Source organism: Telopea speciosissima, chromosome 11, assembly GCF_018873765.1.
Source record: "Telopea speciosissima isolate NSW1024214 ecotype Mountain lineage chromosome 11, Tspe_v1, whole genome shotgun sequence".
NCBI lineage: Eukaryota > Viridiplantae > Streptophyta > Magnoliopsida > Proteales > Proteaceae > Telopea > Telopea speciosissima.
Genome location: NC_057926.1, coordinates 57,126,894 through 57,149,411, shown reverse-complemented (window position 1 = coordinate 57,149,411; position 22,518 = coordinate 57,126,894). Strand labels below are relative to the sequence as shown.

Below are 22,518 nucleotides of genomic sequence, written 5' to 3'. Positions count from 1 at the left end.
TGAGTCACCCAAAATATATTAACTCTAAAAAAGGAGCGTCCCAGTGCACAAGGGTCCTGCTAATGCAGGGGTCTGGAAGGGGCAAATGTAGACACCCTTATGGCCTTACCCCTGCTTTGCGGAGAGGCACTGTTTCCCACAACCTGATGGTTGCAATAGATTTCATAGATGTATACACTTCAAATAAGTTTTTGCAAGCTTTAATTTAGATAACCCCAATCATTGCCTGCACGAACCCTGCAAACAAAATGTGCCAACAGAACCAACAAAAGGTGCAAAAAATAGGCCAGAACAAAACTATTTCCTCACCTTTGATTCGTAGTCAGCTACAATCGGGGCCTCATGTTACAATGATATGCCTCTTGTTCTGCATCAGACATGGATTTTATAGAGCTCCAGTTTCAGATTGAAAATTATTGTTAAGATGTTTTACATGCATTCAGTCTGAGTACCACAAAAAAAAAAAATAATAATAATAATAGTAATAACAAGAGAGAGAGATTCAGTCTCAGTGCAATGGTGCAGCCACTTGATCGTCCAATATTAAATATGTCATCAGCTGATATTTACAAAAGAAAAAGAAGAAGAAGAAACGGAACGATATAAAAATCAAAAGGATGAGAGAGCATTGCCTGTTGGAAAATTCATTTTGAGCACCTTGCAATAAAATTTATTTTGGAGTGCAGATCTAAACATGAAGTATGAATACCAGAGATGCTCCACCTCAATAAGAGGTCATATAGATCCACTGAATGAAATGCACCTTCTCACATCAGTTCTTTCTTACTTTGAGATCCAAAATCGTTGGAAGTTGTTCACAAGGTACCGAATCTTACTGCAGCCAATCAACACATCAAGTTCAATTTTCCATAGATTGGTACAATTCATTCTCAATTCCTGACGAAATATAAATAAAATTAGAAGGGGGTTGACAGATATAAACCATGTATACTTAACAAGCTCTGCACCCACAGAGTGAGGTTTATCATTGATGGGAAAATGAGAGGACAATCCTTCACATCACAAGGTTACCATCATCTATATTGACCAATATCTAGCTCTATGAGCTTCCAGCTGTCAACCATTCAATGATGGGTCCTCACCCTGCATCGGCCTGCACATATACTTGTATGTGCTTGGTAGACTGCCCTTCTAATCTTCCAAATGGGTCATTCCCATAACATCCTGCCCAGGGGGCGGGGGGGGGGGGGGGAGGATATATGGGGAACTGAACTTCAAATATTCAAATTAATCAACTTTACCGACAACTTGAAATAGTTTCAATCCAACTGCCTCATCATGTAGAGAACTTTCTTTGAAATCAGGCCTCTTTCAAATGCATGCTCCCAAAATAGGCCTAAGATGCCACTGTCATCAACATAAGAAGCATTCAAGGATTTGTATATCTTAATTGTTATCATCAACTTCCTCTTTGCCATGTCATCAAACATATCTGAAGTAAAATTCAGCTTCCCAGCTTTCATGTAAGAATACGCCAGAGTGGTGTAAATAATACAATCACCTGATATACCCTTCTCTTGCATTAGATTGAAGACCTTTTGAGCATATTCAAGATTTCCCCTCTTACAAAAACTTCGTATCAGTGCTCTGTAAATGGAGATATCTACACAGAAGCCTCTTTCAATGAGCTCATGAGGGAGTGTTAGAACTGCCTCTTCATTCTGTTTGTTGCAGTATCCATCCACCAGCCATGAATAAGTGCAATAACTTGGAGAGAATCCTGTAATTAACTGGTTATATTTTGCAATAATTACAAATACAAATTTTGGAATGAATTAGACTAGAAATAAAGAAAAATGAAGATTATATGCATTGGGCATCCTATGAAATTATGACCAACTTAACTGAAGTAATCCATTCTGCAATGCAATGACACATGTATCACAAATTTTGTTTTCCCCCTTCAACTCTATTCAGAGTCATATTTATTCTCAACCTAAGGTCTTAAGCCATGCATTTCTTTCTCACTAAATCTCCCAAAGTCATATTAGGCCTGCACCTTATTTTTTTAGCTCCTCCAACCTAAACTATACTATCCCTCTTTACCAGTCAATGGTGTATGATAGCATAAAAGAGCATAGTTATCAAGGTGGCAAGGCGAACATGGCATTTTAAAGGGTCCAAAATCAAGGCGAAACCGACAAGGCGACCAAGGAGACTGGACGCCTAGGCGACGCCTTGATAACTATGTAAAAGAGTGTCCTTGGTTTTAACCTAAAGTGGCATCATAGACATGGATTCCAAATTCTTAACAATCCATCTTCTACAACCCATGTTGAAAAACAATGAAACTAATTAAACAACTTGTCCAAACACTTCTTATAAAGGAAATTGATCATACAGGATCCAGTCAGATGAACGTATTGGAACTTTATACTAGACAGTTGGTCATTTTTTGGACAGTGTGACTTCTGGACATGTTAACCATAAACAGATAACCCAGAATTTGGGCAACATTTTGGTCTTCAAGCATGCTAGTGGTCTTCGGAGATTTTCATGAATATGTCATACTCGTACATGCAATAAATTTCCAATCCGTACCTTTTAACTAGTTCATCAAGAACATTTTTTCTCGACCATAATTATGTAAAAAGCAATTCTCCTTCAGGATTAGCTAAACACCATTAAAAATAAAAGATCTAACAAGAACAACAATGCAGCCTTATACCAACTAAATGGGGTCGGCTACATGGATCCTTGCAAAACAAAGAAGGGAAAACTGAGGTCCACACAAAGGGAAAAGAAAGTAACAGGGATAAAGAATAAAAAGAAGAAATGAGAGAAGAAAAGTGAGAAATGGGAAATGAAAGTAAAAGGAAAGAGGTACAGCCCAAAAAACCAGGAAAATAAAAGATCTACATTAAGGTAAATATATCGCTAATGTTTTGAAACTCCTAAGTAGAGAATTAGATTAATTCAAATTTTTGCATAGAGGAAAGTTCGATGAATTGAAAATTATTAACGCCTTTAAGCCCTTCATCCTCATTGGAGGGGCAAATCTAATCATACAACCCCCCCTAAAGGTCAAGCTCCTAGTATTCACACTTGCATTAGTAGAGTGGAGGTTCTTATATCCACTTTGGAAGTGTAAGTAGAGAGACTTGAAGACCTTCATACAACAGTATTTTGGTAATTTTACCAAGCAAGCATGCAGTCTATGCAATCATACATTGAAGATTTTTGGGAGGGTGGAGAGGGTAACTAAATAGTCATATGTTGAACAGTTTTTGATCTTCTAGTTTCATTATTTTTATTTGGTTTCCAGATTTAAAATTAACAAATAACATGAAAGGCCTCCTTATATGATTCACGCAATTATGTCCCATGGAAGAGTGATATAACAATTCTAAGCATTGGATGGATAGGCATGGTCTGCATCGCTCATGTGTCAAATTTCAGAGCCAAATGCAATTACATACATTTTCCCCTGTTTTTTTTTTTCCATCCATTTGTTTTCATTTTCATAGTGCATTTTCAAAGCTTTATAAACCCTGTATGGGCAGAAACCTGAAAAGAGAGTGGGGAGCCTGGGCCCTTCCTGTCCATAAAATTTTGATCCTATCTGACCTACCATGTGGCAGATATTTGGGCCATATAGGGACCCTTCCTAGGCGGTAAGGAAACCAAAGCTCTTTTTATAACTGAGTGTCAGGTTTAGTAGCTTCAGCAATTACTTTTAGAGAGATTCCTATGTTATTTTGAAGAGTTTCTGGCTGAGACTCAAATTAGTTAGTCTTGATTTCAAAATTTCTCCACTAAAAGAATAAGGCATGCCCGATTCCAACACGCCACTTTAAATCTAATTTTCTCCACTAAAAGAATTAGGCACGCCTGATTCCTACACGCCACTTTAAAAGCCAAAAATTGCCATTTGGCAGGACCCTTAGGAGTTAGGTCCCCTACTCATATGTCAAATTTCAACCCTATTTGAGTTTTCCACTTGGCAAAACATAGCTTTGAAAGTCCAGGGCCATGAGTGAGTGATGGTAGTTGTCGGAGTAACGTAGGTGTGCATGGCCATACATGGAATGCACACCAATACATGGGAGGTAATTCATTGGATTAGACTATGAAATTTGACCCATGGCTGATTTAGACCATGACCGCTGTATCCAACGGTCAGAACAGCCATTTCTCAAGAATTAGATGCTAAAAATCTATTTAAGCCTATCTGTCCCAGAACTTTGAGCACTGGAATGGAAGTGATGAGAACTTTCCAGCGATGATCAGCTGCTCTCTTTGTTTGCTCCAAAGTTGTGGCTGTGGAGGTCACTAAACTCACTCCTAAGGGCCTTTTTGGTATCAGTTTTAATTTTGTCATGTATTTGGTGTCACTTTTGAAACTTGTTTTTATTTAAAATAAATGAAAACACCCCCAAAATGATAATAGACTCAAGAGTCTATTATGGATTATGGGCAAAAAAGTTTGTGTCATTTTTTCGCTGACTTTAAGTAGCACATGCTCATAAGTCCCAAAATAGACGGATAGAAGCGTCATTTCCACCTTTAATTAGAAATACAAGTCCCAACCGACCCCTTCTTCTTCTTCTTCTTCTTCCTGCAACCCCACCCGCCCCACCATCCTCTGTTCCACCCTTATCACCATCCACTCGCCCCTCTTCTTCTTTCAACAACCCCAACCGCCCTCCACCCCTGTAGCAACCCAAAACCATGGCCACTGACATTGCCAGGATCTCCATTCGGTAATCTCTTCTTCTTTTTCCTTACCTGCAACCTCTCTTCTTCCTCTTCATCTTCTCCAATATTCCGGTCCCCAACTCTAAAAAGGCCATAGCAACTCCCATCTCTACATTTTCTTATTCTTTTCTCTCACCTAGAAACCATGTTCTTCAACCATACCAGATTTCCATCCCCCTACGCGTCCCTTTCTTCATGGAATCATCATACCTCACAGCCTCACCGTCACCTATTCCATCTCTCGTGTATCTCTGGTTTGAGACTCAAGACCTGAGTCTGATCCGAACTCAGTATTTCTGTGAATGATCTGAACATCTGTGTCTCCATTGTCCTGCCTTCACATTGGTCAATCAAGTGGACTCAATCACCATTTCCTTGAAATAAGGAAGAACACGGCATCATGTGAAATGAATCGGTGATGGTGTTGCTGCCGGTTGTGGAATCCATTCTGCAAAGTTCTTAATCGGGGATGGTGATGTTGCTGGTAGGGTTTCGGATTGCAACCGGCAGCTTTGCAAGGTTTTGGTGTTTTCCGGATCGTTTTGGTGAGGATTTTGAAAAAGGTATTGTTACAGTTGTTTCAAATTCAGAGAAGCTTATCTTCCGCGGTGGATTCTGTAATTAACTGAAAAGAGGGATTTCTTCAGAAGGTGGATTTCTTTTCTTGGTTTTGCTTCTTTCTGTGGATTGGTATTGGTAGCATTCTCAATCCATTCCCACCATCATTCTCCAAGTTTTCCAGCATTCTCATATCCATCATCTCTTTCATCATTACCCCATCATCCCTTCCCATTATCTCTTTCATCATTACCCCATTTTCTCAATCACATACCAGCCCTTCATTATCTCCCTCACCATGACCATATCATCCCATTATCTCCTTCATCATTGCACCATCATCCCTGATATCTTTATCCCAATCACATACCATCCCATTACTAGCTCTGCAGGTGCTTTTTAGCAGGGTTTGTCCTAGGTGCAGCCATGACCGATCCTCTCCCTGCTAGGGAGGATCGTCCTCCTGACCCTCTCGCTGCCTCTGCCACGGCTGGTGGCAATGGTGCTTGTCCTACCTTTGCGAGTGTGGTGTCGAAGTCATGGAGTTTCCAGCCTTCTAATGTGCCGATCAAAAGACCTTTGACCCATCTTGGGGCTCCTGCTATATTTTTCTCCAATGATGAGATTTCACGTTTGTTAATCCCTTTCCAATTTGCCTTAATCGCTAAGTGCGCCTATGGTCGGCCTCCCTTATTCAACGTCAAGAACTTCTTGCAGAAGAATTTTTCACCTTCAGTCCGATGTGGTTGTGTCCAGCCTTGATCAAAGGCATATTTTATTGCGTTTCTTGGATCGAGTGGATTTCATCAAAGTCTGGTTAAAGGAACAGGTTTTCATTCAAGGTTTTTTATTCAGATTCTTCAAGTGGACGAGGTACCATTTCTTCATCTCCTTTTCTCATCACCGCCGGCACAACCATTTCTTTCCTCCATCCACAGGTAAACTTTTCAATGGATTGGGCCATATCTTCAAAAATGTTATAAAAATTATTTACACATAGGCAGTTACCAAACTTATTTTTCATTCTACAATCTATTGTGTTTAGTAGTTACCAAACAGTTTTTATGTTTTGATCAAAATGGTTTTCAATAATGATTTTTTTTAAATAGGCCAAAAACAAAATGAAAAATGATACCAAAAAGACCCTAAGTTGTTGCTGAACTTGAAAAATGCTTTGCTGCAGCTAAGTAATAGAGTAGTGTCGTTATTATGCGTGCTGCTATAGATAGTGACATTCCAAGGACTGAGCTAAGAAACCCTCTCAAACTGGATACTAAGACTCCGACTGAATATGGAAGTTCCCTAGGTCTGCACGACAAGAAATCTAGTAATCATGCTCTGGTTTCTCTTTTTATCATTACCATTAATCACAGCTGCCTTCCACCCTGGGTCTTGAAGAGCCTCCTGCCAGTTTTTAGGAAGAGAAACAAAGGACAAAGAAGATACAAAAGCATGGTATGATGGGGAAAGAGACTCATATGAAACCACCTGAGAAATAGGGTGTTACGTACAAGTTTGAACCCCTTTGAGGACAGCAATGGGAAGATCTAGGGAAGGATCTGAAATAATAGGAGACTTAGTAGAGAAATTACTAGAAGATGGTGGATCTGGTTGACTGGGTAGGGTTGGTGCAGTTGTGGTGGTGTCTATATGCTTCCCACGAGCTCAACAGGTATAAACAATAGGAGCTGGAACCACTGCAATAGATTGAGTCTCCCCCTAGACAGCAGAATGGTCATCACCAACAAGAGAAGGCATATCAAGCATATCTTCACCAAACCATGGAGAATCTCCCCCTTGACGAGATGCCAAAGAATAATAGGGCGCAGCTTCATTAAAAATTACATCCAAAGTCACATATATGCGGCAAGACGGAGGATCGTAACACCTATAGCCCTTCTGGGTAGGAGAATAACCAACGAACACACATTTCAATCCACGAGGTTCCAATTTACTGGGATGCTGGTGGTTCCATGCACAGAAAACACATCCAAATACCTTTTGGGGAATAAGAAATGTATTGGATCCCTGGAGAGCCTGAAGAGGAGAACGAAAATCAAGAAGATGAGTAGGCATCCGATTGATAAGGTAAGCAGCAGTTAAGACAGCCTCACTCCAGTATTGTGGTAGGACATACATCTCAAACATAAGAAACTGTGCCACCTCCAGTAAATGATGGTTCTTTCATTCGGTTACCCCATTCCGAGTAGGTGTGTCAACATAACACGTCCGGTGTATAATATCCTAAGCTGCACGATATGCTTGGAATGGACCATCCTTATACTTTGTCCCATTATCACTATGGAGAATTTGATTTTTTGGGTGAACTTGGGTGCGAACAAGATTGTGAAATAGTTGAAAGCACGCAAAAACTTCACTCTTGTGGTACATCATATAAAGTCAAGTGACTTGGGTATGACAATCAATGAAAGAAACAAACCATTTATAACCAGAAACAGAAGTACAACGGGCAGGACCCCACACATTCGAATGGATTAACATAAACAGAGAAACACTTCTAATTTCTAAACTGAAATAAGAGGAACAGGTTTGCTTGGCTAAAATGCAAGCATCACAAAAAAAAAATCCTTGGGATTACATTTGGAAAATAAAGTGGGAAAAACCCCTAGCTATAGTACCCACTGGAGGGTAACCTAAACACCTATGCCAAAGAAGCAAACCAGGAGAAGCAGCTAGAACTGAACAGAAACGGTCTGATGAGCATGATGATGAGGTGGAGCAGCTTCGTCGAGCAAATAGAGACCACCATGAGCCCTACCAGAGCCAATCGTTTCCACCGTTACTAGATCCTGAAAAAGACAATGAGACTGGAAAAAATCACTTTCCAGTTAGGGTTGGAAGTGAGACAACTAATAAAAATAAGATTGGTAGCAAAATTAGGAACATGTAAAATGGAATTCAATGTTAAAGTAGAACGTGTCATTGACCCCTTACTAGAGACAAGGGAAAGAGAGCCATCAGCAATGTGAACCTTGTCTTTACCAGAACAAGGAGAATACTTGAAAAAAAGGTTGGTAGTACCGGTCATGTGGTCAAAGGCACTGGAGTCAATAATTCATGGACGGGAGACAGCAGATGCACAATGACCAGCAAAATAAATACTTGGAGATGCAGAATCCAAAGGTACCAAAGTGGAGGAGGTGGAAGCAAGATTGGCAGAGGTTGATGAGTCCAATTTGGTAGGCCTGCTCCAAAGTAGAGAAGGGATCCCGGCTAAGTACCTTAGAACAGATCTGGTCATACTCCACATTAATCCATACACCCTAAATATATCTTCACATTTCTGAAATTTGATAACATCGGCAGGGGTAGAGGCCTGGAACGTATCATAGAAATTCAATTCCGGCCACAAACTGCTGAGTTCCTTCTGCTTGGTCTCATGAAGTTTCTTGCGCAATTCATAGACATGGGCATCATTCCCAACCTGGGAATAGGTTTCCTGAGCTGCTTTCCAAATCTTGGCAATAGTATCCAACAAAAGATAGCCCCGAGCAAGTTGGGGTTGCATACTATTGAGAAGATAAGACAGAATCAAGGAGTTAGCAGAACCCCATCCCTTTTGTTCAATACCTTTAGTGGTGGGTTTCATCTTCGTGCCAGTAAGAAAACCTAAATACCTGGGGGAATCAATGACGAGATAACAGGATCGAGACCACATCAATAAATTGCTCCCATTTAAATGAACGGAGAATACAAGGAATGTAGGGAAGCCGTCATGAGAACCATGAACTTGCCCTTCAGTTCCAGATGCAGCAGTAGAAAGATCCGACGACGTAGTCATTATTACCCCAAAAAAAATCCCCACAAGTTGCTGTAGGAGAACTAGAACATCAATCAATCACCAAAAAAAATCCACAAAAAAGTGGAAGCGGCCCTTCAAAGCATGAAAGAGGACTGAGAAGACGAAAAAAGGAGGGGAAAATCGGTGGTGTAGAAAACACCACTGAGGGTGGTGGAGGCGGTACCGCTGCCTCTCGATGACGCTAGGGGAGAGAGAGAGAGATGGAGGGAGGCGGTAGAAGGTAGAGAGAGAGAGCGCGAGATGGAGGGAGGCGGGAGAAGGTGACAGCGGTGCTAGCGGTGGTGGTGGCGCTGGGGAGAAATCGAGAAAGAGAGAGGAGAGGCTCGATTAGGGTTTAGAATTCCTAGGTCGATCTTGTTCTGATACCATGATGGTTTTGGGATATGTGACTTGTGTCTAATGAGAGTATGAGACACAACCCAGCTTTATTTATAATAGAAAAGAGAATATTCTAGAATGGTTACAAGACAAAATTACCCCTATTGACAATTCTACCCTTGTACCCATATTACAACAATAACGAAAAATTTTCAACTCTTATTTTAGTTCTTTACGTATGAAAGAATAAATAAGAAAGAATATGACCAAGGCTTCACCATCATACCCAACCTGCTGAACCAAAACAATAGGATCCGACTGGAATCACTACCAATTAGGCTCTTGGAATCACCTCCAAGAAGTCCAAGAAAACAGTATCACCACTGCACCAACAAAGCTGAAGCCAAAACTCACTTTTTTTTTTCAACCGTTCACGGGTTTAGGGCCTCTAGGCCCCTTCTCCTTTATTTATACTTAATAGAAACCAATAAAATAGGAAACCTCTAGTATGGTAGGAGGATCCCTTACAACTTAAGTCTTCCTTCAAAATAGAAATAATGCAAAAGTTGACCTTGAACCAGGGAAACCAGCGAGAGATCGATTGCAGTTAGGATCAACACAATAAGGATGAACAAATCGAATAACTGAAACTTTTATTGCTTTTTTTTTTTTTTTTTCTATTTACATATGAAAGAACATAAAAGAAAAAAAAAAGATAAGAAGATGAAGGGGATATAGATAGATGAAGGGGGGATAGGATAGGAGGGGGTAGGCTATCTCAGCCTTGGGTCTCTCACCCACAGCTATCTCAGCTGTTGAACACAAGTCTTCTCAAACCAAACACTTGCCAGCAAGCCATAGAAATTCCATTAATCAAGTCTGAATTCAAGTACAACTGATGGGGCCTATTTATAGCTTGGCCTAAGCTTCACAAAATAGAAAGCCTCAAAAATAGAAACCAAACGAAAATAGAAACTAAATCCAACTAAAAGGAAACAAAGGACTGAAATAGAAACTTAAGAAAATAGAGACTTCTAAATAAAAGCTAAGCCTACTTACTAAATTTGAAATTAGAAACTAGTACTAACTTGCTAAAACTGAATTTAGAAACTATCTAATCTCCTATTACAACCAAATTGGAAAATAGAAACAAGGTAAACTAGCATAGCTAAACAAAAATAGGAACAAAGCTGTCCATATGTGCCCCCAAATCACTGTTCACGTGAACAGTGACTCGAGCATAGTTCAAGAACTCGCCGAGATCTCGGTAATATCTCGGTTTTTTCAAAAACCAAGGCGAGATTGAAAGCAAAATTAAAAAGTGCACCAACTTGGTCGAAATCTCAGTTCGATCGAGATTTGGACCAAGCCTTAGTTTAAAAGTTACACATCTCAACCGAGACGGTCGAGATCTCGCCAAAACTCGACTATCTCGGTGAACTCGACAGGGAAGTGAGGGAACTATGCTGGTGAGCTAATTTTTAAGGTTTTTCCACCTTGGTTTCGACGGAGAGCTTGCCGGAGACATCAATTAGTTACAAACTTGCAAGATTTGTTACAAATCATCTCAAGTTTGAAGAATATTTTAAGGTAAACCATTTTTCCCCAGCTATACATGCCAGATGGCAGTAGCAGTGGATCGATCCCATTATTTCCATCGCAACCGCCTCTTCTATACCCTAGGATAGGGTACCCTTGGATAGCTGATGACAACACTTATCTAGGTTGTGTGGTAGACTACACGCATTTCTTCAGCAACACTTTGACATGGGAATCCTATGTGGCACAGTCTGAGCCTTACTAGCTTCGGAAACATGGCTTGGAAGGATAGAGGTATATCATATATGTTAAGATTGATGTAAAATACCCTACTTTACATTTCTAATGCTTATTTAAGTTGTTTTACATTAATTGAATGCTTTGATTGCTTTCTATTACTAAATTATGTATAGAGTAGGGTATTTTAGTATGTCGTCGCCTACCAACCTAGGGTCCAAAGTGAAACTCCTATTTGGACTTTGTTTTTGCAAAATCTGATAGTGCCATTGTGTTTAAATGGCCTAAAACAGGCTGAGTGCCAAGTATCAGGCCCAAACTAGGTCTAAAACCCACCGAAACCAGCCTTCGAGTTCAAAAAAAAAAAATGCACCAACTCACCGAGATCTCGGCTCAACTTGGTACATATGGACTTGTGATCTACGTCAAGAAACTACCTAGAACATTATAAAATAGACATAGGGCTGGATTGTAACAAATCCATCCAACCCTACAAAATAGCAAGTAAGAAACCACAAAGTGAAACCCACAATCCCCATAATAGCTGGAATATCTTTAATAGAATATTCCCCACTCAAATACCCTTTAGATCTTCTAGAATATCCTCCAAATCTCCTCCCTATGATTTGCATCATTTCTCCCTGGCTTGAAAAACTTGTCATCGAGTTTGAAAAGTTAAGGAATCAGATCCACATGATCAACCTTCAGTCAAAAGTAGAACTTAGTGTAATATAAGTGAAGAAGAAGAAGAAAGAAGAAGAGAGGAGAAGCAAGGAGAGATGCTGCACAATGGGGCTGCAGCCGTTAGTTTAACTACACCCAAAATAGTATATTAAATAGGGTTTAAAATAATTAAAAAAACCAGAGACAAAAATACCCCTATTAGAGGAATCGTGAATAGGAGCTGACACTAGCTCCCTATTCACGGCTCCTCCCCCTTACTCCTAACACTCCCCCTCAAGCTGGAGCATAGATGTTAATCATGCCCAGCTTGGTTCAAATATAATTTACTCTCATACTTCCCAAAGGCATGGTGAACAAATCAGCAAGCTGCTCCCCAGTGCGAATATGACGAGGAGAAATAATCCCTTGCTGCAGCTTCTCACAAACAAAATGGCAATCAACCTCAATGTGTTTCGTTCTCTCATGAAACACAGGATTCTCAGAAATATGAATAGCCGCCTGACTGTCACACCACAACAGCATAGGAGAATCATCACCAAATCCAAGTTCAGTCATCAACTGTTTAATCTACATTAGTTCACAAGTGCCATGAGCCATAGCCCGATACTCCGACTCTGCACTAGATCGAGCTACCACAGTTTGTTTCTTGCTCTTCCATGAAACTAGGTTCCCTCCAACAAAGACACAATAGCCCGAAGTAGACTTTCGATCAATAGGAGATCCTACCCAATTCGCATCAGTAAATCCATCAATCCTTCTATGACCATGATTAGAGTATAAGAGACCACGCCCAGGATCCTTCTTAATCTATCGCAATACCCTTATAACTGCCTCCCAATGAGCTGTCCAAGGGGTGGACATAAATTGACTCAGCACACTGACAGGAAAAGAGATGTCAGGTCTAGTCACAGTTAAATAGTTGAGTTTCCCTACAAGCCTTCGATACTTCTCTGGATCATCCAGAACATCCCCATCCTCTGCCATAAGTTTCACATTAGGATCCATAGGAGTATCCAAAGGCCTAGATCCCAGTAATCCTGTCTCTGAAAGTAAATCAAGCACATACTTTCGCTGTGAGAGCGAAATCCCTTTCCTTGATTGAGCTATCTCAATACCCAAGAAATACTTCAGTCGTCCCAGGTCCTTAGTCTGGAATTGCTGTCCCAAATATGTCTTCAAGCTCTCAATACCTGAAGAGTCATCCCCTGTGATAACAATATCAGCTACATAAACTACCAAAAATATCTTCTCTGCATCTGGCCGCCTGAAAAACAATGATCACTCTCAGACCGAGTCAAACCAAATTCCAGCACAACATTTGTAAAACGGCCAAACCACGCTCGCGGTGACTGTTTCAGCCCATACAAAGATTCCCTCAACTTACACACCTTACCAGACTCCTCCTGAGCAACAAAACCAGGAGGTTGCTCCATATACACCTCCTCAAGGAGATCCCCATGCAAGAATGCATTCTTGACGTCTAGCTGAAACAAAGGCCAGTGATGTATAGCAGCCAAAGAAATCAAAATGCGGACAGAAGTAAGTTTTGCAACCAGAGAGAAAGTATCCAGATAGTCCACACCATAGACTTGGGCATAGCCTTTAGCAACAAGATGAGCCTTCAACCTAGCCACAGACCCATCAGGATTAACCTTCACCACAAATATCCAGCGACAACCAATAGCAGACTTACCAGAACGTAAAGAAATAAGATCCCATGTCTGATTGTCCTTCAGAGTAGATAACTCCTCAGTCATGGCAGCCCTCTACCCAAGGTGAGCTAAGGCCTCTACCATCGACTTCGGAACAGGATAACTGTCAATAGTAGACAAACAAGCAACAAAAGAAGAGGACAAACGAGCATAGGACACAAAACGATTTATAGGATGTTGGGTACAACTTCGAACCCCCTTACGGGTAGCAATAGGAACATCAAGATCAGAAATAGGAGGTACAGTAGCCGAGGAGGAATTACCTAGAGGGGGATCTGAAGGCGAGGAGGACGTGGGAGATGGTGCTGCCTGGGTACTGTATCTCTCCATAGGTGTAATGCGATGGGTTGGCTCATCGGGTGGGAGACAGCGAAAAACAGCCAGTGGTTGTGTTGGAGGTGGCACATGAGGCAAAGGATCCTGCACAGGAGAAGAAGTGTCGACAACATAAAGAGGTAGATCATCGTCCAACTCTGAAGCAGGCAGCGAGGATGCAACAAATGGAGTAGATTCAAAGAATGAGACATCAGCAGTAACAAAGTATTTTCTTAAATCAAAAGAATAACAACGGTAACCCTTTTGGGTTTTAGAATACCCCACGAAAAGACATTTAAGAGCTCTAGGATCCAACTTAGAGCGACCAGGACGATGATCCCGAATAAAACAAACACACCCAAATACTCGTGATGGTAAGACAAACAATGGATGGGAAGGAAACAACAAAGAATATGGAATACCACCACTCAAAACAGAAGAAGGCATGCGGTTGATCAGATAACACACAGTCAAAACAGCATCAGCCCAAAAAATTTTACCCACTGTCATCTCAAATAAAAGAGATCGAGTAACTTCCATCAAATGTATGTTCTTCCTTTCGGCTACACCATTTTGTTGAGGTGTATCCGCACAGGAGGATTGATGAATGATCCCATGCTGAACCATAAACTCATTAAAGGGAGCAGAAAAATATTCTTTTGCATTGTCACTTCGAAGAACTTTCAAAGTAGTAAATTGGTTCTGAATTTCAAGCACAAAAGTACAAAAAATGGAAAACAATTCAGAACAATCTTTCATTAAATAAATCCAGGTAACTCTGGAAAAGTCATCTACAAAAGTGACAAAGTAACGAAAACCCAGCACAGAAGTAATAGGACACGGACCCCACACATCAGATTGAACTAAAGAAAAGGGTTGGACAGCCCGTTTATTGACTCGAGGAGGATAACTTACACAGTGAAGTTTCCCAAACTGACAAGACTCGCACTGTAAACTAGACAAGGACTGAAACCAACTATCTAAAAGCTTCAAACTCTGCAACGAAGGATGACCCAAACGACAATGAATCTGATGAGGAAGTGCCACACTCGAACATGCCACACTGGATGCGTCGTCAAGAAGATACAATTCCCCAGATACGCGACCTCTACTAATCGTCTTCCTCGACAGGAGATCTTGAAACTCGCAATAATCAGGAAAAAAGGTAACAGAACAATTGTTAGCTTTGGTGAATTTTCAGATAGATAATAAATTAAAAGGAAATTTGGGCAAGTAAGAAACAGAGGACAACGACAAAGAGGGGGTAACTTGCACAGTACCTGTACCCCGAACTTTAGCAAGAGATCCATCGGCTAACACAACATTAGAAGAAGACTCACGAAATGAAGAAAAAAATACCTGATGCTCCAGTCATATGGTCCGAAGCACCTGAATTAATGATCCAGGTATGAGTAGTAGATGATAGGAATGCAATAGCATTACTTGGCTGAACTAGTGTAGTAGTGGAGAACTGAGATGACTGAGAATTTTGAAATTGAGTGAACCGCTCATAATCTTCATCAGACATAGTCACTGTTTTACCCTCAGGCTTGGAAGGAGTAGTAACCCCTAGATCACTGTTGGCTGAATTTGCAAACTGAGGTGGTTTACCATGAAGTTTCCAACAAAAACGCTGAATGTGACCAGCTTTGCCACAACGATGACAAGTGCGCACCTGTTCTGAAGTCTCTGAAGTACCAGATGTGGGTGCTTTACTGTTCCCTGACCCACGACCACGGCTACCACCACTGCTACCGTTACCTGTCCCACTACTGGACCCACGGTTGGGAAAGGCTGCAAGGGCTGAACTCTCACTACCAGGGGTGGAATCTTGGCTGCTCTCACGGGAAACCAGTAAAACCCGAGAAAATGCTTTTGGAAGTGTGGTGATTCTATCCCCACCGAGGATTTGAGACCGTACTGGGTCAAATTCTTTTCGAAGGCCACCCAAAAATACCATAACAGCCAGTTGCTCACGCTGTTGGTGCATCTCTTTCACATCAGAAGTAATAGGAAGAGCTCCTCATATAGTCGCTTGAACTCCGCAAAATACTGAGTAACAGTTAGGGTATTCAGATCCATTTTATAAAAGGCTAGGGACAGGTCATAAATTCGAGACAAGTTGTCCTTCCCAGAATATAGGACATTCAAGTATTCCCATAAATCCTTTACCGTATCAATGTGAGTAACCAGGTCTGCAATCTGGTTATCCATTGAGTTCAACATCTGACTCAATATTCTTGCATCCACCGTATCCCATGTTGTGTCACTTTCAGGCTTTGATTTTGTCAGGTGACCCTGTTGATCACGCCCAGTCAAGGCCAATCGAACCACCTTCTTCCATTGCTGAAAGTTAGAAATTCCTTCAAGTTTTCTTTCATTAATGCAATGAGAAGATGTGGACATTTCAGTCATAGTTGTCTTTGCGTCACCCATGCTTAACCAAACAAGTTGAATCTTCACAGCGAAGTCACTGTCAGAGTGAAACTGATGGACAGCAAACACTTCTGAAATTGACCTTCAATCAATCACAAACATTTCTGAAACTGTAGGACAGCAAGGAGATATGACCTTAAATCAATCACAAATACTTCTGAAACTATAGGACAGCAAGGAGATATGACCTTCAATCAATCACAAACACTTCTGAAATTGTTTCTTAAAGAAATCAATACACCAGCCAGCAACAGACAATAACCACCAATAACTCGATCCAGATCCAAATCGCAAACAGCACCTGAATCGATCTCAACCTTGACACATAACAAAAACCGAGACCTAGTTCTTTTGTATAGTCATGAATTAGTCTCAAATAAAACCACAAAACTGCAGCAAAGGGTGCTGCATCCCCTTTAAGATAAGATCCCGAGAAGTCCCAAAACCTTAGGTCTTCAAAACCTCAAGCTTATTCAAATCAAAACGCAGGAACAGAGACAGAATTAAGGATGTTGGATCGACTCCTACAGTCCTAGCTCTGATACCATGTAATATAAGTGAAGAAGAAGATGAAAGAAGAAGAGAGGAGAAGGAAGGAGAGATGCTGCACAATGGGGTTGCAGTCGTTAGTTTGACTGCACCCAAAACAGTATATTTAATAGGGTTTAAAATAATTAAAAAAGCCAGGGACAAAAATACCCCTATTAGAGGAATCGTGAATAGGAGCTGACGCTAGCTCCCTATTCACGACTCCTCCCGCTTACTCCTAACACTTAGCAACCGTCGATTTCGTCTGTTGTCCCTCCCTGGCTCTGATACCAAATAATGTAGAATCGATTTGGAACCACGGAAGAACCAGTGGGAGATCTATCTCAACAAGGTCGCAATATGGGACAAACATAAATTGATAACGAAAAAAAATTTCAACTCTTTTTTTTAGTTCTTTATAAATGAATGAATAAATAAGAAAGAATATGCCAAGGCTTCACCAATTGACCTGCAAGAATGGAATCACCACCATACCCAACCTACTGAATCAAAACAGTAGGGTCTGAGTGGAATCACCACCAAGAAGGCCAGAACTGCATCACCACTACACCAACAAAGCTGAAGGCAAAACTCACCTTTTTCTTTTTTCAATCGTTTGAGGGTACAAGTCTTTTCTCCTTTATTTATACTTCATAGAAACCAACAAATAGGAAACCTCTAGTATGGTAGGAGAATCCCTTACAACTCAAGTCTTCCTTCAAAATAGAAACTATCTAGCTAGAACGTGTGTAGGGCTATGTTCACTAAATAGTAAACAAACCCCAACCCACGAGTAGGACCATTAGGTACTGATGTACATATAAGACCCTTAATGACAGTAGGAATAATGATTGGACAAGACCCCAAATATAGCTGGATTGTAACATATCCATCCAACCTTACAAAATAGAAAGTAAGAAGCCACAAAGTGACACCCACAATCCAAATAGTAGCTAAAATATCTTTTAACAGAATATTCCCCACTCAAATGTCCTCTAAATCTTCTAGAATATCCTCAAAATCTCCTTCCTATGATTTACAACACCTACTTACCCCACTTAACAAGCCCCAGATAGCAAATTTGATGTACTTGAGAGTGATTGGCTGATCGCCAGAATACTAGTGGTATCAATCTAGAGAGGATTCTATTTGTTAAAGTTTTCTCAGTTAGGGGTCCCAGAATTGATGAATACACCATGTCCTCCTAGGGTAAAGTTCATTAACAGATCTTTTAGTCCTGATATGACTTTCTACTAACATGACACTAGGTATTATCAAGTCTTCTTCAGCTGCTCCCTATTTTTTTTTTTTCCCTATTATTTTCTTGTGATTATTCTCTTTTCTGGTTTTTAAACGAATATTGTACTTTCTATTGTAGAAGTTCCTTTCATTAGTCCAGAATAGGATAACTTGTTAATTACTCAACATCCCATTTTTCAATTCCTACAATCTAAGCTTCTCGAGTCTAAGATGATTAACAGAAAATCCCCCTAGGCACAAACCTGCTGCTTCGACCTCCTTCTTAAATCCCGTCTTCACCATTAATCCATCCCATACCATCCATCAGAAGGCCATCCTTTGTTCCTACCCATAATATATTCACCAGAATTATGTTATAAAAGTTATAAGTTACAGAAGAGCTGTATCATCGTTTTTTAGTGTTGCAAATCTAGTAGTGAAGCATTAGTCATTAACTATGTTAGTTTCATAACAAATTACAATTTACCTTTCCTTCTATATCTTATATTATCAACTTCTATTTCATAAATATATATCAACTTGTAAATTTATACTTGAGAATTAGCTAGTGGGTTTTAGAGTGTACCTGCATCAAGCATGTCAAACAGGACATCTTTGCCATTTTTTATTTCTTGGACTTTGCAGAACCCATGAATTAGAGCCTTATAAGTGAACTCGTCTAGGGATAATCCAGACTCCAACATCTTGTTCCTAACTCTCCAAGCTGATGCTGTATCTCCAATCTTGCAATAAGCATTAATCAACGTGTTGCAGGTAACGTTATCAGGATTGATGTTCCTCTCACTCATGTCATTCAAAAGTTTATTTGCAGCCCCCATCTTCCCTTCCTCACACAGCTTCCGTAGAATGGCATTATATGTAACAACCCCAGGGAGTAATCCTTCTGAAATCATTTCCTCATGTAGTCGTAAAGCTTCCTCAAGATTGTTTGCTCTACAATGTCCATCAATGAGTGTAGTGTATGTTATCCGGTTTGGAGTTGCACACTTGATTTCCCTAAAAAGCCTCAAAGCCTCCCTCATTTTACCTTCTCTGCAATATCCATAAATAAGGGAGTTGTACGTTACAATATCAGGATATATTCCATCCGTTTCCATTTTTTCTTGGGCAGACAAAGCTTCATAGTGCATGCCCTTCTTGCAAAAAAGAGAGATCAATGTGTTGTAGGAAAAAAGATCAGGCAATATGCCCCTTGCTTCCATTTCATTAAACAAGTTCTCTGCCTTCTCCACATCCCCTGACTTGGAACAAGCATGAATTAGAACATTGAAAATGTGGAGGTTTGGGACGATCCCAATTAGAAGCATCTTCTTGTAAGTTTTCCATGCTTTATCAGTGAGTCTAGCCTTCACCAATGCATTTAAGAGTGCGGTGCAGGCATGTAAATGAGGTCTGAACCCATTCATCCTCATTTGATCAAAGACTTGAATTGCATCCTGGGTCATCTTTGATTGAGCATAAAGGATCATCAGCCAACTTAATATCTGAGAATTTGAATCAGGGTCACTGTGGTTGCTAACAAGTGCATTTAATACCGAAGGTGATGAGAGGAAATCCTTGAAAGCAATCCTTTTAAGCAAGTTCTGCGCACTTTTGAAATGTTTTTGCTCGGTGAGAATATGAATCATGGTCCAGTAAGTTTGTAAGGAATGTTTGTAGAGAGGAAGCGATTCCACCCATTTGAAGAATGCCCAAGAAAGAAAGCCATCAGTGGAGAACTTTAGCAAGACCCGGTTAGCAGTTGTGGATGTAAAGCTTGAACCAATCTCGAGTTTTGACAGATCATGCCTATTTCCTTTCACAAGGATCGTGCAAATGCTTTGAACTATCTGGGTCTCGTTCTTTTGATATACCAAATTGGCCATGGAAAGGGAGCCTCTTGACACTCTAAGAGCTCTAGAATCTCACAGAATAAAAGGAGGACTAAGTTTTCTTTCACCCGTGGAGAAGAGAAAAGCTTATAGCATCACCTCAAAATATAAAACAAAACAGAAAAGCAAGTCCATCAGAGAAAAATTACACAAAACAAAAATCAGAATAGAAAACAGGGAAGAGGAGAGGCTGAAATCATAGTTGGTTTGGAGTTCCATCGAAAAAGTGAACAAGTTCAAATTTCTTAAGAAAGAAAAGAAGGGTACATATTCTCAATACGATGTACCGTGTTTTCAGTTGCAATCAGGGTACAGCGCTAACAAATGCTGTACCTAATTTTCCTTCTCAAGATCTCTACGGAGATGAAAGTTCGTGTTTGAAGAGGTAAAAGTTTGCACAAAAACCAACGATCCAACAGGCAAAAAACTCTCCCCCACCCCCTCCTCCCATTGGTGATAGTACAACAACCTCTTCCCATTGAAATTCCCTTTAAAATTTACAGAAAAAAGGTGACTTCCAAAGCTCAGAATCCCTCCCGTGGAAAAAACTCTTCTCTTTAACGATTATTCTGCAATAGCTGAATCCACAAAACCATTTAGAAGAACGTGGGGGGGGGGGGGGATTCTTACCAGAGAACTCTGCTTCTGATGCTCTGTTCCATCCTGTCCTTCTCTTTCACCAAAAAGCCTTGTTTTTTCAGACCTCTTCTTCAAGCTTTGTTACAGTTACTTATAAAAGCTGAGAAACAAGTAGCAATTATTTTTTTCCCGAGAGAATCTAATATTTTCTAGTGCTGTACATCCCAATCAAAATTCCCTCCAAATACTTGGTCCGTCTTCACCCAGGCAGATCTCCGGAACTCGGATACCTCAAAAAAACTGCACCGGAATGCTCAGGGAGGCAGACAAGAAAAGCCATCAAAGAATAGAAATTTCTTCTGTTCTGCACCTACACTACAGAGAGGCGATTTCTCGAGGACCCAGAGAGAAAGAAATACAGAGACCAAAGAAGATCCACCATGGAAATTTTTAGGGAAATTATCAGCGCCACCGTGTAAGGTATCTCATTATTTTAATGCATTTACATTGATCAACTTTAACCAAGATTAACCTAGATTCAAATGGGGTTAACCTTTTTTCACTTTTAAGGAATGAGATGTCAGCAAGTTACTTTTTTCTTAAAGATAATACTGCCCTTGTTATGACATGAAGTACTTATTCTATCCTTCCAATTAAAAGAACCAAGTACCCCTCCTTCCTCAATTGAATACCTCAACTGAGGAGAACCATGTCTTCAAGCTTCACTTTCAACTCGCCTCACTGCAACTCTACCAATTCCATCCCTCCTTCCCCATCCCCCACTGTCACTTGTACCCTAAACAATGGAGGAAGAATAGAAGAACATAATACCATCGTTGGCATTTCAATAAGGAAGAAAAGAATATGAGTTGGTAGGCAGGAGCGGTCAGCGCTATTAGGGAAGTACAAACTCCTAAAAAGAGGAGAAACCCATCTCTTACTCCCTTCCACTCTCTCTTTGGAAAGTTAGATTGAGGGTATCTTTTTACTTTTTTGAGTAGAAAGAGAACTATTTATTCATGCGCATCCAAAGCTAAATTGAAGGTATCAATATTATAGTAAATTGTACTAGAAAAATAAAAGAGAGACATCCAATAGGCACAAAATTCAAAACTTATCTAATTAGAATCGTTCTCCCCGCCTGAGCAGGGAGGTGAGATTGTCATGAACCCAACTTAATTTTCATGGCATTAAGAACATTTTTCCATGAGTGACTTTTTATACTTAGGAATCATTGGGATACCAAGGTACATCACTCCATCTTCATGGGTGAAACACTAAGAACAAAAAAAAATTCTTTAACTCTCTCATGTGTCCCTTTACTAAAGAAGACCCTACTTTTACAAAATTAATTTGTCAGTTTGAAAAAGCATGAAATAAATCAAGTAGATCCTTAATAAGAGAGACATCATGCCCAGATGCACAACAAAAATCAATATAACATCTACAAACAAAAGATGAATGATCCCAGGAGCATCATGGTTTATTTTAATACCTTTAAACAGGTAAAGCCCAAGATGGACTTAGAGAAGCCCATATAATTCTTCAATAACGAGAATAAACAGGTTGGTACTAAGAGGACAACCTTGTATAATTCTCCTAGTGGGTTCAAACAAACCAACATTGCTATCATGCAATTTAATAAAATAAATACAAGTTGCAATTATATAATTGATCATATCATACCAATGTGAATTAAAACCAAGGAATTCAAAGAAACCTCTCAGATATCTCCATTCAATCCTATCATAAACCTTAGACATATCTACTTTGAGAGTCATCCGACCCCTTTTCCCTTTATGATCTATGAGAGAATCAAATATCTTATGAGCAATTATTATATTATCAATGATTATCAACCTTGAACAAAGGCAACTTGAAATGACGAAATAATGCTACTAAGATAGAGCCTTAGACGACAAGCTAAAATTTTAATGGC

General features: G+C 40.1%; 1 protein-coding gene across 1 annotated transcript; it reads right to left on the bottom strand.

The window, feature by feature from the left end:
- Positions 1–787: 787 nt before the first annotated feature.
- LOC122646177 (pentatricopeptide repeat-containing protein At5g38730) lies at positions 788–20,087 on the bottom strand. Its single transcript, XM_043839670.1, has 2 exons — positions 18,695–20,087; positions 788–1,741 (listed from the first exon to the last, which is right to left on the bottom strand). The coding sequence occupies exons 1-2, from the start codon at positions 19,992–19,994 to the stop codon at positions 1,281–1,283; spliced, it is 1,761 nt and encodes a 586-aa protein (XP_043695605.1). The 5' UTR covers positions 19,995–20,087; the 3' UTR covers positions 788–1,280.
- Positions 20,088–22,518: the final 2,431 nt, after the last annotated feature.

Bases quoted from the DNA above. Each gene is read 5' to 3' on its own strand.
- LOC122646177 (XM_043839670.1), bottom strand. From the start codon at position 19,994: ATGGCCAATTTGGTATATCAAAAGAACGAGACCCAGATAGTTCAAAGC. The intron at 1,742-18,694 runs GTACACTCTAAA...AGTTAATTACAG, and splicing joins GTTTGACATGCTTGATGCAG to GATTCTCTCCAAGTTATTGC.